Below are 15,254 nucleotides of genomic sequence, written 5' to 3'. Positions count from 1 at the left end.
TGTTTCTTCATCACTATAAACAGGAATTTCTTGATGACCCACTATGCAAAACAACGTTGTGGTTGCAACAAGAGGGTGAAAGAGTGTCAGACGCGCCTTGACCCTCAAAGGAGGTGCATGATGTGGTAAGACAAGTAACGGAGCGCTCAGAGCCTTGGCCGGCTCTCAGAGCTCGTGTAGTTACTTCTGTAGCTTGTGAGGCTTACAGCCTCAGCAGGATCATCTCCCAGACCCAGAGATTCACACCAGTGACGAGTGGCTCAGGCCCCCGATCTCACAATTTATCACCTTTCACACTTCTACTTTTGAGATATTCAAATACGCTGAGTATTTTTTTAATTAAAAAAATTTGTTTATTTGAAAGGCAGAGATACAGTGGGAGGGCAGACAGGAGAGACCTTCCCTCCATTGGTTCACTCCCCAAATGGCCCCAATAATCAGGACTGTCAAAACCGGGAAGATCTGAAGCCAGGAGCTGCTGCTTCTTCTTCTAAGATTTATTTATTTTTATTGTAAAGTCAGATATACAGAGAGGTGGAGAGACAGGAAGATCCTCTGACCGATGATTCACTCTCCAAGTGACCACAACAGCCGGTGCTGCATCCATCCAAAGCCAGGAACCAGGAACTTCCTCTGAGTCTCCCACGCGGGTGCAGGATCCCAAGGTTTGGGCCGTCCTCAACTGCTTTCCCAGGTCACAAACAGGGAGCTGGGTGGGAAGCAGGGCTACTGGGATTAGAACTGGTGCCCATATGGATACTGTAAAAAAATCCATTTATTTGAAATCTATTTATTTGAAAGGCAGAGTTACAGAGAGAGAGAGAGAGAGAGATCTTCCAGCAGCTGGTTTACTTTCCAAATGCCTGCAGCAGCCAGGGCTGGCCAGGCAGAAGCTGGGACCTGCAACCCCATTCAGGTCTCCCACACGGGTGCAGGGCCCATGTATGTGGGTCATCTGCTTTCCCAGCCTCATTAGAAGGAGCAGCTGGGACTCAGTGCTCGTAAGGCATGCCCATGTCACAGGTGAGGCAGAACCCTCTATGCCAGCCCTTAACTGCACTTTCTAAGTAGGTAACTTAGTGCACATGAGTGGAGTCTCTTAGGGTGAGACTTGCACTCATATTCATTTACTATGTTTGCCATAACAAGATACAACAAACTGGGTGGTTTAACAAACAAACAGAAATACACAAGACCTGCACAGTTCTGGAGGCTAACCGTGCAATCTGAATGCATCGGTAATGCTCCGGAGGCTCTGCAAGTAACCATTCCGGCATCTTCCTGGCTCCCTTGCTTCCTCAGCTTTGTCATGCCAATCTCTGAACCTCGCAGTTCCATGGCACTCGTCCCTCCGGGTCAGCAGGACTTCTCTCCTCATCAGGTGCTAGTCACTTAACAGAGACGATAGTTCCCTCTGACCTCACCTTAACCGATATCAAAGATATCCACAAAGATAGCCCAAAGATCCCGGCCCCAAACACGGTTAGATGCAGAAGCTGCAAGTGGATACGAAGTTCATAGCGGGGACACTATTCAAACAATTTACAACACTCTAGAAATAACCCAGTTCACAAACCCTTGAGCAATGTAAACTGGTGCTATTTTGGAAGGCCTATTTGGACCTATCAGCGTTTTAGATGTAGAAACTATCTAGTAAATAATTCTAATTGTATGATTCTACAGAACTGCTGACAAGTATCAAACCTAACGAGATTTTTTGGACAAGGTAGAAAATGGGAAGAAGTGAAATGCCCATCAAGCAGGGTCTGATGGACTGAATTATCCCACATCCATGCCGTGTGTTCTCTGTGACTCTGTAGAACACACACGGAAGACATCCAGGATAGATTAAGAGGAAAGGAGAGAGTGGACTGTAATGTTCCTATTTCTGTCATAGTCAAATTTCCACTTATGTGTGTTTTATTTATTATTATTTAAAACACTTTATTTTAGGGCCCGGCGCAGTGGCGCAAGTGGTTAAGGTCCTCACCTTGCACGCCCTGGATCCCATATGGGTGCTGGTTCTATCCCGGCAGCCCCACTTCCCATCCAGCTCCCTGCCTGTGGCCTGGGAAAGCAGTCGAGGACGGCCCAAAGCCTTGGGACCCTGCACCCGCGTGGGAGACCCGGAAGAGGCTCCTGGCTTCGGATTGGCATAGCATCGGCCACTGCGCTCACTTGGGGAGTGAATTATCAGACGGAAGATCTTCCTCTCTGTCTCTCCTCTCTGTATATCTGCCTTTCCAATAAAAATAAAATAAATCTTAAAAAAAAACCCACTTTATTTTATATTAGAAAGTCAGATATACAGAGAGGAGAAGAGACAGAGAGGAAGACCTTCCATCTGTTGATTCACTCCCCAGGCTGCCACACTGCCAGAGCTGAGCCTCTACCAGGTCTCCCACGTGGGTGCAAGGTGCCAAGGCTTTGGGCCATCCTCTGCTGCTTTCCCAGGCCACAAGCAGGGAGCTGGATGGGAAGTGGGGAAGCCAGGATTAGAACTTGCACACATATGAGATTCTGGCACGCGCAAGGTGAAGACTTTACCCGCTAGGCTACCACACCGGGCCCTTTATGTATATTTTAAAAGATGACTTTCTTTCATGTTCTAAAAGATACGTCTTGTCTTTCTTCAACTCTTCTGAATTCCACTTCATCCTTTTATTAGTGTGGTTGTGCTGCCATAACAGAACATTCAGTTGCCTATGGCTGAGGAGGCTGGCAAGTTGCAGGCTTAGGGCTCCCTTCCTGGCCTGCCCATGGCCTCTGGCTCACTGCATTCTTGCAGGGTGGGGGTGAAGGTGGAAGAGCCCTGTCTGGCGTGCCTTCTTACAGGGCACCAATTACATCGCGATGGCCCCACCCTCGTGAGCTCATCTACCCCTAATTGCTTGCACACACTGTAACATACAGGACTAAGGTTTCCACATCAGAGGTGCAGGGGCAGGAAGAGGAAGCAGATACCACGTTGACACAATTCTCCAAAAGCCACAGGTTATACAACAATGGCTTACATCCAAACTGACAAAACTGACTGGGCTCTTCAAAACTGACACATAGGTTAAACAAAAAACAAGCAAACACACAAACCCAAGGGACCTGGATCGGTCTTCCAGGCTCTGGATGTGGAGACATTTAAGTCTGCTTTCCAGAAAGCCAGAATGAATCCAGGCAGAGCACACCTAGGGACCTGTTGGCTGCAGTAATGTGCCATTATGACTCATGCGTGATTGCCATGCTTAGCCTTAAATGGGACCTGTGGGAATGGCAGTCCTCCCAGCTTCCTAAGCAAGAGGTGGAGGGAAGCGTGCTGTAATGAGAACTTGTTAAAACGTAAATTGCACAACAGTTCCCTGAATGAAGAAAAGGTAATTGCTGAGAAAGGGTGGTGTTACTAGAGAGCCAACTTATTGCAGAACCACCCTACAGTTGATGTCATGGGACCCAAGCCAGCGCCCATGTGGTCTCAGCGCTTGCAAGGTGAGGATTTAGCCTTTGAGCCATCGTGCTGGGCCCTTTCACTTCACTTTGTAACACACAGGTAGAGATAGACACATAACCTTGTTATTTTGCAATGAACAGGTTTTAGTAGTTCTCAGTTCTTACCATGGTTGAATCATCTGGAGAACCAGAAGAAGTAACAGTGCTCAGATTGCAGCCTTAGCGAATCACTCAGGCTCTCTGGAGTCTTCCAGGCAGCTGCATGAGGGGCTGGTGTGGTAGCCTAGCAGATAAAGTCCTCGCCTTGAACGCATGTCGGTATCCCATGTAGGCGCCAGTTCTAATCCTGGCAGCCCCGCTTCCCATCCAGCTCCCTGTTTGTGGCCTGGGAAAGCAGTCAAGGATGGCCCAAAGCCTTATGATCCTGCACCTGCGTGGGAGACCTGGAAGAGGTTCTAGGCTCTTCTTAGCTTTGGATCGGCTCAGCTCTGGCTGTTGCGCTCACTTGGAGAGTGAATCATTGAACGGAAGATCTTCCTCTGGCTCTCCTCCTCTCTGTATATCTGACTTTCTAATATAAAATAAATAAATCCTTTAAAAATGCTCATGAGTTGATCCTCCTGTGTATTTAGAACAGCAACAAGACACTAGACTTCTAGGATTAAAATAATAATTAATAATACCAACATTTTTCTAAAAACAAATGTAGAACTGGCACAATTCAGAAAACATGGGAAAACACATTTTCAAACAATGATCTGAGGCCGACCTAATGGCACAGCAGGAAAAGCCCCCACCCGAGACACTGGCAGCCCATAGGGGCATTGGTGTCCAGATTGCTCCACTTCGGATCCGGCTCCCTGATAACGGCCTGGGTAAAAAGCAGCAGCAGCCGGCCCACCTGCCTAGGCCTGCCACCCACCTGGGAAACACGGAAGAGGCTCCTGGCTCCGGCCTGGCCCAGGCCCAGCAACTGTGGCCATGTGAGTGAAGCGGTGGGGGAACGACTCTTCTCCCTCTCTCTAGGTAACTTCTCTAAATAAGCAAATCATTTAAAAATCAAAGAGATGATCCAATATCTCATTACGTTCACTTTTCCGTATTTTTTTCTGAGTATACTTGCATGTACATAGAAAAATATGCAAGTTTTTAAAATCCATAATACATTTTAGAACTGTTACTCTCTTAGAAATAATCTGTCAGTGTCTGCTTCTTGAGGAAATTAAGACTTCCCATATCATTTGGAATTGGGACTAGAATGAATCCCACTTTCCTAGATTGATAGGAAAACCTTATATTGGTTTTCCTTTGAAAAACCCATTTTGTGCAAACACTTAAATCCTCTGAAGTTTCATTTCAACTTGAAATGCCATGCGATAAAGGGTCTATTATTTCTAACGATCTTTTAATCTTCAGCCCTGGGGCATGTAGACCCAGGTACGGGGGTGCAGCAGCCTCCAGAAGTTCATCGAAAAACGCTCATTATCCTGCGATTTAATTTTCCTACAAACTTTTACAGTAGGCACAATGCAAGGTGCAAAGTATTATTTGGAAGACTATACTGAGGGGCAAAAGAGGGTGTTCATCGCAACATTAGTTATTAAAAAAAGCGACCGGTCAAGAATGAACGCAAACGGGACACCAACGACTGTGTGCCAACAGCCAAGGAGACCACAGGGAATCGGAGTGCCCTCGCAGGCCGAGAACTCGGAGCTCATCCATTCCCTATCAGATCTCCCACATGGGATGGAAGAAGCCCAGATCCTTCCTCACAGGATCTCAACATCGGAATAACAGCTGGGAGTCCTGGTCAGTCCTCAGAAACAGAAGAAACCTCCTTCGGATCCCAGGAGGGGAGCTTTCTCTGGTCCTTACTCAGTTCCAACTTTGGATCCCCTCCCTCTCTTGCAATGGCCATCAGGGTTGCTCTGAAGACTCCCTCTCCCCCCCTCAAAAAAAATCAGATTAGATAGACATATCAATAAAATAAGCTTAGAGCAGACAAGAATAGGGTCAGCTTGGACTCACATATACCTAACAAGGCAGGTCACAAAGACCAGTCACCCCTCACTGGGGAGGTGAAGACTTCTCTGCACACCCCTCCTAAAACTATTCTGCACCTTTATTGCTAACAAATGCCTTGTTAGAGTTATAAGCCTGTTTGGGCTACCCTAAAACACGCCAAGTTCAGTTAAATCATGCTTCAATACTACAAGCTATTAAATATAAAATGAAAACAGGCCCGAGACAGCTGAAACAGCACCCTATAACCATTTTAAGATGTATAGCAGCCGGATGTGTATAAACTAAAAATTAAATTGTCGATGAAGTAGTCACAGGTTGGGGTTAAGAACTTGCATTGTCTAACATATCAGCCACTCAAAACCATGGCAATTAACCCCTTAATGATGTAATTAGTTGTTAACGCTATGTTGTGGCTTTACATTGGACAGGATAATACTCTGTCAGCTCTGCTTTCAGACTAGAGATGGTCTCCCCAAGAATCTGCTGAATCTATCTGGACAATAAGAGGCTGGACTCTATGCACGGTACATGCTTGCAATGGAAGACTCATGACTTGATTTGAACTGTAACACTGCAACAAGGTGCAGGAATCCACCACGGGGGTGGAAGGGATTGGGGGAACCCCAGAGCCTATGAAACGATGTCATAAAATGTAATAAACAAACAAAAAAGAATGAACGTAAACGTCCAAAATATAACCCGTGCCTACAAAGAAGTACCAAACCCAATCTCCACACACAATGACCTGATCTTTCAGTAACACCCAGCCACCACCACCATCACCACCTAAGGCAAGCGGTGGGTATTCACCTTTTACCTAGCCAGTTAAAACAATGTTTTTAACCTGCCCACGGTCAGCAGGTTAGTAGACAGCGGAGCCAGATTCACAAGAAGGCTCTCGGAACACTTCCAAGGCTGGACTGGCCACCTGGGCTTGGTGCAGCACGGGGCTGGCTAGCACCGTCCAGCGGTCACTCAAGGCGGCCACTCACTCGGCGGGAGCGGCCACACTGCCCGCTCGGGGTCACAGCATCCGTGGCGCAGCCAGGATTTCACTTGGAGGGTTTCAATCTTTTCTCCCAGGGAGCGAGGAGGTGAAGCATTTTAGTACTGAGGACGGACTTCGCCCTCAGGTCAGGGAACACACAACAAGCCACTTCAGAAAGGCGGGAGCGCGCAGGAGTCGCTTTTCAGACGCGCTGAACTTTGCAGAACTTTGCAGAAACACGTCCCAGCTCCCCGCACTCCACCTGCAATCCGCGCGGGCGGCCTTTCCCGCGGCGGAAGTGACGTCTAAACGCTCGCGCCGGAAGTGGTGTTGCCGAGCGAGACCGTGAAGTCAGGGACGCCTAAGGGCCAGTGGCCGGTGGACGGTCCCGAAAGGGACGCTTCCAGGCTTTTCTGAGCGATTGCTGTCATGACGGCCCAAGGGAGCCTGGTGGCGAACCGAGGCCGGCGCTTCAAGTGGGCCATTGAGCTGAGCGGGCCTGGAGGAGGCAGCAGGTGAGGGATGAGGGAGGGATGCCGGACAGGGTGAACAGTGGCCCCTGCGCCCTTAGGCTGGGGGACGGTGCAGCTTCTTTGTCCTGCAGGCCCTGGTGATGAGCCAGGGACTGAAGCCTTGGTCTCACCTGTATCCACGCATCTCAGAGTTTTCCATTCCAGTGGCCGGTAGAACAGAAGACAACGGGATGTAAGCGTGGGAGGCTGCAGCCTTAATTCTTTGGGCTTATCTTTTAGGGGCCGCAGTGACCGGAGTAGTGGCCAGGGAGACAACCTGTACCCAGTCGGTTACTTGGACAAGCAAGTGCCGGATACCAGCGTGCAGGAGACAGACCGGATCCTGGTGGAGAAGGTACAGGGTATTAGGCATTGCAGTGGTCCTTGGGCAGGTGGACCTGTCTTCCCCTCCAGGGGGTTGTGACTCCAGAGAGCAGCCCTTATCCTGAACGTTAGTGAGCTGGCCTGCTTGGGATTCGGGTCCTCATGAATGTCCGCACCACAGCTCTGGGCAAGTAAGAGACGTTTAGAGCGCAAGGGCTCAGAAGGTGGTGTTGAACGTGATGTTTCTTCAGTTTCTCATCCTCTTGTACTGTCCTCCTTTTTTACACCATTTCATCCAAACTGTCAGATTGTTGTTGGCTTTGTTTTCAACGTCCCGCCGCCTCCACCTGTCGTCCAGGCACCATCCCTCGTGCGGATTTCTGCAGCACAACTGTGTACACTGCTGCGATAGAGTGCATCCCATAAAAGCGTGGTTTCTGAACCTCAGCCTCACTGCTGGCTGAGTACTCGTGTGCCGTGGGGGGCTGTGTTGAGCCACACCCTGGGCCTCTATTAGATGCCGATAGTGCCCCTCGCCGCCTGTGACAGTTTTCAGATTTACTGAGTGTCTCCTGGGAAGCCAGTTGAGAAGCACTTACTGAGCAGATGCCATCGGAGGAGCTATGACCATGTCCCCCGTGGCAGCGTCGCTGCCTTGAGAGGACTACTTTTCACTCCCGAGATTCCTTGTGTCCCCACTTGCACACTTTTGGTCTTGCTCCTTCCACCTTGCATCCTAGCTTCCCATCCATTCAGCATAAAATTTGTAGTTTTTTTTTTTTTTCTTCCCTCATGTTGTCATAGTCAGGCTTGACCTAGTCTCTGGGTTGACTACATTGTAATCACCGAGGCCTCCTTGCTGTGTCTGAAGGAGGCCAGGCAAGCTCCAGGCTTTCCCGGGTCTTTAGCATTTGCTCTTTCTGGAATTCTCCCTCAGATAACTTCCTGACATGGTATGCTCATCTCCTTTAGTTCTCTCAAATGGCAGTGCAGCCTGACCTTATGGTGTGTGCTGTTTCCCTTCTCTCTATTTCTCCATTATCATTCATTTATGATGTGAAAATACTACATACTCTTGCCATCTACATTACTGTTCTTTGAGGCTCCCCTGGAGCAGGGTTCTGTTTGGTGCATCCTAAGGCCTAGAATAGTGCCTAGTCTGTTCTTTCCCTCTTGGGTCTCTCTGCCAGTCTAGTGCTATTCAGTACCATATGATCTTGGTTTCATGAAGATGGCTGTTATTATACATCTAAACACGGATTTTTATTTGAAAGGGAGTCAGAGAGACCCGACTCACTCTCTAAATGGCTGTGAAGGCCAGATCTGGGCTAGTCTGAAGCCAAGAGCTTCCCTTGGGTCCCTTCTCACGGGTGCAGGGGCCTGAGGACTTGGGCCATCTTCCACTGCTTTCCCAGGCCATAAGCAGGATGCTGGATTGGGAGTGGAGCAGGCAGGACGTGAACCGCACTAGAGGCAGGGGAATGGCCGGCTTGCCCACTGTGCCAGCCACACATAAATATTTATTTATCTATTTATTTATTTATTTTAGAAATTAAAGAGCTACAGAGAGAGACTGTCCATCTGCTGGTTCACTCCCCAGATGGTTGCAATGGCCAAGGCTGGGCTAGCCTCATTCAGATCTCTCACTTGGGTGGCAGGGTCCCAAACGCTTGGACCATCTTCCACTGTTTTTCCCAGGCCATTAATGGGTAGCTTGATGGGAAGCAGAACAGCTGGTACATGAAGCAGTGCCCATGTGGGATGCCTACATCACAGGAGGCAGTTTCCCAGGATTGTAAAGTCATGTAAGATGTACTCTTTAAGATTATCTGAAAGGCAGAATGAGAATAGGATTGCTTACGGAATTGCCAGCTAACTTTCAAATGCCTGCAGTAGCTGGACTGGAGCAGGCCAACGCTGGGAGCCCGGAGTTCTCCCACATTTCCGTGGGGGCAGGAGGGACCCAGTCGATCGGCTCTTGTATGCTGGGCTCCTGGTGCATTAGCAGAGAGGCCGAGACTTGAGTCAGCACTCCCGTATGTTTGAAGCAGCAGCTTAAGCTACTGCTCCCCAACACCCACGCAGTTTAAGAACTGAATTTAGGATAATTGACATACACATTTTCCCTTCATATCGGTGGTTGGATGCTTGTTTTTATTCTCCAGAAGAATTTATGTAAGAATAGCTTTATTTTGCCTTAGATTTACCGAGAAAAGTTTGAGTTTTAAAATAGGTTGTTTCTGTAAGAGTTATAAGATTGTAAGTTTTCGGGCCCGGTGGCGTGGCCTAGTGGCTAAAGTCCTCACCTTGCACGTGGGACCATGCGCCCACGTGGGATACCAGGAAGAAGTTCCTGGCTCCTGGCTTCGGATCGGCATAGCATTGGCCGTTGTGCTCACTTGGGGAGTGAATCATCGGATGGAAGATCTTCTTCTCTGTCTCTCCTCCTCTCTGTATATCTGACTTTCCAATAAATAAATAAATCTTAAAAAAAAAAAAAGATTGTAAGTTTTCTAATTTCTTTTGCCACCTTGATGCCATTTTTTCCCTATTTACCCATTTCCTAAACTTTTTAGAAAATGTACTTATTTTATTGGAAAGGCAGATTTATAGAAAGAAAGATCTTCCATTTGCTGATTCATTCTCCAAGTGGTCACAATAGCTGGAGCTGAGCTGATCCAAAGCCAGGACCTCTTCTGGGTCTCCCACACATGTACAGGGTCCCAAGGCTTTCCCAGGCCACAAGCAGGGAGCTGGAAGAGAAGTGGAGCAGCCAGGATAGGAACCTGCACATGCAAGGTGAGGACTTACCACTAGGCTATCACACCAGGCCCCAACTTTTAAAAATTTTTATTTTGGGGGGGCCAGTACAATAGCCTGGTGGCTAAATCCTTGCTATATGGGCTTTGATCATGTCCTGGCTGCTCCACTTCCCATCTAGCTCTGTGCTTGTGGCCTGAGAAAGCACTGAAGGATAGCCCAAAGCTTTGGGACCCTGCACCCTTGTGGGAGACCCAGAAGCTCCTGGCTCCTGGCTTTGGATTGGCTCAGCTCCAAGTGTTGCAGCCACCTGAGGAGGGAACCAGTGAACAGAAGATCTTTTTCTCTGCATATCTGCCTTTCCAAAAAAAACAAAATCTTAAAAAAATTAAGGCATACTTTGTAAGAATACACATTTCTCAAAGGTCTGTGTCTCACCATATGTGCTATTTATTAGGTAACAGTATTAATTTCCATTGCAATTTCTTTGAATCATAAAGTACATTTTAATTTCCAAATGTGGGAATTTTGTAGTTGTTTTTGTTATTGATTTGTTGCTTAATTGCATTGTAAACAAAGATCATGCTTTGTGTAATTTGAGCTCGTGCAATTTATTGGCATTTCCTCCAAGACTTAGCAGGTGGTTAGTTTTTGTAAGTATCCTGCATGTTTAAAAAAAAATGAATTCTGCAGTTGTTGGGTGCGATGTCTTTATATTCATAGTTACATTTGTTAATATTAGTCATATATTCTGCGTCTTGTATCCTTGTATTACTGAGGTATGCTAATTTCCCATTCTGTGAAGTTTTTTTTCAAATGAAGCTGAGATAATGCTAAATGCGGAAGTGTAAGACAAAACAGGGAAATTTTTTCTTTAGCCAAAATCAGAACAGAATGTACAGAAACTTACAAGGCAAAGCCTCGGAGATGGTGAATAGTGCCTTGTCTCCAGAAGAGAGAGCTTCCAAAAGCTGCAGGTGGGGGGCTGAGGAGGCAGCTGCGTCACAAGCAAGGAGTCATGAATGCCATTCATTTAATATCAGTGATAGAGTAACCTGATCAGAGGTTAAAATGACCTATTTTCTTTCAGCGCTGCTGGGACATTGCCTTGGGTCCCCTGAAACAGATCCCCATGAACCTCTTCATCATGTACATGGCAGGCAATACCATCTCCATCTTCCCCACCATGATGGTGTGTATGATGGCCTGGCGACCCATTCAGGCACTGATGGCTATTTCAGCCAGTAAGTATTCTTGAGATAATGATCCTTCCTTACGTTTTAAGAATTAAAAGTAATCCTTGGATACAGATCCTGGTCAGAGCGTGCCGGGCGGTGGTGACACTGGTGGCATGGATGGGAGAATCAGCTTGATTTTCTGCTCACCTTCAGTGGCCCTGTTTTCTACGGTCTCTATTGTTTTAAGATATGGTTGGCTTGATTCAAACTGGAAAAAGGTTACTTTGGTTCTGACACTTTCTCTTATCCCAACAGCTTTCAAGATGCTAGAAAGTTCAAGCCAGAAATTTCTACAGGGCTTGGTCTATCTTATCGGGAACCTGATGGGTTTGGCATTGGCGGTTTACAAGTGCCAGTCTATGGGATTACTGCCGACGCATGCGTCAGATTGGCTAGCGTTCATTGAACCCCCTGAGGTGAGGCACAAGAAAGGATGTGTACTGAGCTGCTGTAATGTGAATACAGACAGTAGCATGTCCATTTGATGGTCAGAGGAGTTAGGACTTATTGCTTAAGAGTCTTAAGGAATTTGCCACAAACCTTCAGCGATTCTGAAAGCTGTTTGAGCAATCTGTCTTCACCTGTGTACTGCTTCTTCTTTCAGAGAATGGAGTTCAGTGGCGGAGGATTACTGTTATAACCCGAGTGAGAAACGCGCGGCCTGTGGATCTGCTTCTCCTTCACCTCCTCCTTCAGCAACCCGAAGCTCCCTCCCCGGAGAGCAGACAGCTCCTGCCAGGACAGTGTGCATTCTGCCGCCGTCACAAAGAAACTACCACAACCCCTGGCTGAAAATAATGTAGAAAACTTTATTTATGTTTCCAGTACAGAGCAAAACAACATGACCAGAATTCTATGTAAACAAAAGAACAGTTGCTGCTAAATCAATAGCTAGAGCAGCATCTCCTTTCAATAAATTAAATGTTTGAGAACAATGCTTTTAAAAATGTTGCACAACTTTATTTTCCTTAATATTTCACTCCTATTTAACACAAGCTGGGATATAAAAATTCTGTTGGAGACACATGTGAAAGAAACTAATGCTCAATTCAGATAATACATGATGAAAAGGAAAATAAACCAGACAAAAAGCATGTCAATATGCTTACAGTGTAACTGTTATTTTCATACCCACAATAAGGGATTTTAACATGTTTAGGGGGAAATGAGGCTTTGGGGGATCCAAGGGCCACAGGAGCCTGAGGCAATGGAAGGTACAGAGCGGTGACCTGCCTGCCGAGAGGGAACTGGCACCTATGGAGCAGATGCTGCAGCTCCACCTTCGGCTTTTAAGCAGCTGTGGGAGGCAGAGGGCGAGCAGGACCACGGAGACACCACAGCCTGCCCTGGTGAAGTCGTCAAAGACGTGCAAGCTGGATCTTACTCCAAAGGCAGGAGGTCTTTGTTCTCTTCCCTCTTGAAACACAAAGCCCCTTCCCCTAAGGTGCATTCTCTCACTGAGTTTTCAGTATTGCTTTATTTGCAGTGATTAGGAGACGAGACACTTTGCAGACAACATAAGCAACACAATCATGAAATGCTCTAGACAGAGATGAGGGTAAGTCTGGCCCAATAACCTTTTTTCCATGTAACAGTGATTTTGTGTTTTAGGGGTTGAAGTAGTGGCTATCTTAACAGCCACTGATTCCCTTATCCCTTTAAAATACAGAGTTCTGACCGTGAATAGCTGTCCTAAAACTAGCCTTATTTATGCTCATACTTGTCCTCTGGCCAGGGTGTGTGTCTAAATGCTGGGGAATTCCTGGTCAGGCTGACCTTGGCCGTGGTGATCTGTAAGATCTGAGGTCCTAGGGGGCGCTGATCCCTTGCTGCTGCTGTACCCCAGCTAAGCAATGGGGTGTTACAATCAGTGCTAAACAATGTTTCTACCTTATCCTGAAGGAACAGAAAAATGAGCCTGTCTGCTCTGCTACCCTGAGGGTTTGGAGGTTAAGAGAGTTAACTCAGTTTCTTTAACAATAATGAAGGATTTTCCTTGTTCTTATGGGTCAGATTAATAATCTGTGATACCTACAGGTCAGTTTGCTCTAAATCCTATTGGGCAATCAAAGATTGGCACTTTATTATTATTAACAGAGCAAAATTCAAAAACATCCATGTAGAGTTTCTCTAAATATGTGGCCTGCTCAGCCACACAGAACAGAGGGAGTTGCCTTCTGCCTCTAAACCAGATGTCTGATCAGTGTAGTAGTTAAAAAGCCGAGCTTGCACAAGTGTTTCCTTGGCACGTTTAGAACTTTGAAAAAAAGAAAGAAAAATTGCCAAAGACCGGATAACGTCTTAGGTCAGAGCCCAGTTTGTGTAGTCAGAATTGAGGAATAAAACCGAAAAGCAGACAACACGACTCTAGGTGTGTCTAGGTGAGTGCCTCGAGGTCTAACTATGGCTTTGGAGGCGAGGCCATGGGTTTCTTCATGAGACACTTCCTTGCAGCCGGCCAGTGCCAATTTCATACCACTTTAGTGAGGACGGTAAGGAGAGCAGCAGCTCAGTAATAACTTTGGCACTATGGAAAGTGTATGGCTCTAAAGTTTCCAATTCCATTGCTGAGTTCATCCTTTAAAAGATGGTCTGAGGTTCTGGGGGGAATTTTAGCTAGTCTTCCTAGCATACCTTATTTTTGACCTGTGCTAACAAAGAGCATCCAAAGAAAGTAAGGGGGAACCTATGGATTGTGCACACCATGCCCTGTATTTCTTAGAGAATAGGATGTATGTTTTGCCTGTATTGCATAGAAAACCAGACTGCATTTCAGTAAATCTTAAACAGCTACTTTGGAATTCCCCTTGGTTCAGTCATTTGAACAGAACCTGAAATAATTTACACCCTTAAACAATTCCCATGGTAACATCTGCCACAGTGTAAGTTTTGAAATAAGGGAAACAGCTGAAACATACACTAACGCACTGGATACGCAAGCCTGGTGCTTTGAGGAAGTAGAGGCTGCAGCCATGTCTCTGCCATAAATAGTAGTACCTATTAGAAAATTACTGAGTCCTGGAGTGCAGTGGGTACAATAAAGAAATTGCTAAAAATGTTTCCATCTTGGTTTGCCAAGGGCCATCTCCACAAATATAATGGAGCCTCGCACTTGGCTCTGATCTCTTTAGCAGGATGAGGTTATCAGGCCTGCGGTGTTGTCATCAAGCCGTGGTTTCTGAGACCCAGCTTTAACCTTGGTTATGTACTTGCTCTTTGTCTTCAGCTGAAATTCTAGCATCTCGTAGCAAGTCATCTGTTGGTTCAGCTTGTTAGTTCTAGCTTGCCTTCTACTGATAAAGACATGGCTTTTAGGATTTGACCATTGTTCTGACGTTGAAGGAATATTTGCTTCTGTTAGGACAGCGGATCATTTGGGTGCACACAGCAGACCCCTTTATCACTGTTCTGCAGAAAACGCGAGGCTCAGCTAATCAAGAATTGAGTGTGCTGTGTACAGAACATAGCATCTGGTTGGATGGGAGTGGTAGCAAACAGCTGCACTTCCATGGAGGACAGAAGCGTTTAGGAGAGGTGAGGTCAAGCAGAGTTCTCCAGCCGATTATGAATAAATGGTAATCACTTCACTGCCACCACCTCGGACGAGCAGGACCCTCTCCAGGCCCTCCGTGAGCACTTCGAGGAATTCCATATCTGTAGCAGTTGTCAAGGAGACACAGGCAGAACACTTACAGCCTGACTTCATCATCGTCCAAATCTTTCTAGTCACAGAGCTGAATGAGCACACTTACCTTTAATACTCAGAAAAGTTGAAATTCTGAATTCTATTTTACCCTAGGAAATAATCCTTTTGTGTATTTACTACAACGTTCTGATTTGTTAGGCATTTTCTAAACCTTAAAAATTGGGACACTCAGTAATATTCTAAATGACAAAAATGCCAAATAGTAATCTAAACCCACAACGGGGAGAGAACCCAAGTGCTTTCTAAGAGCTGCTCATCAG

At 46.6% G+C, this 15,254-nt stretch overlaps 2 protein-coding genes across 4 annotated transcripts in view; one reads left to right on the top strand and one right to left on the bottom strand.

Moving 5' to 3' along the window:
- The first annotated feature begins 6,776 nt into the window (after window positions 1-6,776).
- EMC4 (ER membrane protein complex subunit 4) lies at window positions 6,777-12,235 on the top strand. The gene is made up of 5 exons (XM_040969634.1): window positions 6,777-6,969; window positions 7,207-7,321; window positions 11,141-11,294; window positions 11,544-11,704; window positions 11,893-12,235. The coding sequence occupies exons 1-5, from the start codon at window positions 6,884-6,886 to the stop codon at window positions 11,926-11,928; spliced, it is 552 nt and encodes a 183-aa protein (XP_040825568.1). The 5' UTR covers window positions 6,777-6,883; the 3' UTR covers window positions 11,929-12,235.
- The window catches only part of SLC12A6 (solute carrier family 12 member 6), a 120,589-nt gene continuing 117,412 nt past the window's right edge, over window positions 12,078-15,254 (bottom strand). For all 3 annotated transcript variants that reach the window (XM_040969631.1, XM_040969632.1, XM_040969633.1), the window contains one exon: window positions 12,078-14,942. In XM_040969631.1, coding sequence (XP_040825565.1) covers window positions 14,851-14,942 — 92 coding nt within the window. In that variant the 3' untranslated portion in view covers window positions 12,078-14,850. The remainder of the gene's footprint in view (window positions 14,943-15,254) is intronic.

Source organism: Ochotona curzoniae, unplaced genomic scaffold (assembly GCF_017591425.1).
Source record: "Ochotona curzoniae isolate NIBS_2020 unplaced genomic scaffold, NIBS_Ocur_1.0 scaffold_4701, whole genome shotgun sequence".
NCBI lineage: Eukaryota > Metazoa > Chordata > Mammalia > Lagomorpha > Ochotonidae > Ochotona > Ochotona curzoniae.
This window is presented reverse-complemented; position numbering and strand designations above follow the sequence as displayed.

What these genes read in the sequence shown, in the direction of transcription:
- EMC4 (XM_040969634.1), top strand. Translation starts at nt 6,884, where the DNA reads ATGACGGCCCAAGGGAGCCTGGTGGCGAACCGAGGCCGGCGCTTCAAG. An exon ending in ACTGATGGCTATTTCAGCCA is followed by an intron (nt 11,295 to 11,543) that starts GTAAGTATTCTT and finishes TTATCCCAACAG; the next exon opens with CTTTCAAGATGCTAGAAAGT. An exon ending in CGTTCATTGAACCCCCTGAG is followed by an intron (nt 11,705 to 11,892) that starts GTGAGGCACAAG and finishes TTCTTCTTTCAG; the next exon opens with AGAATGGAGTTCAGTGGCGG.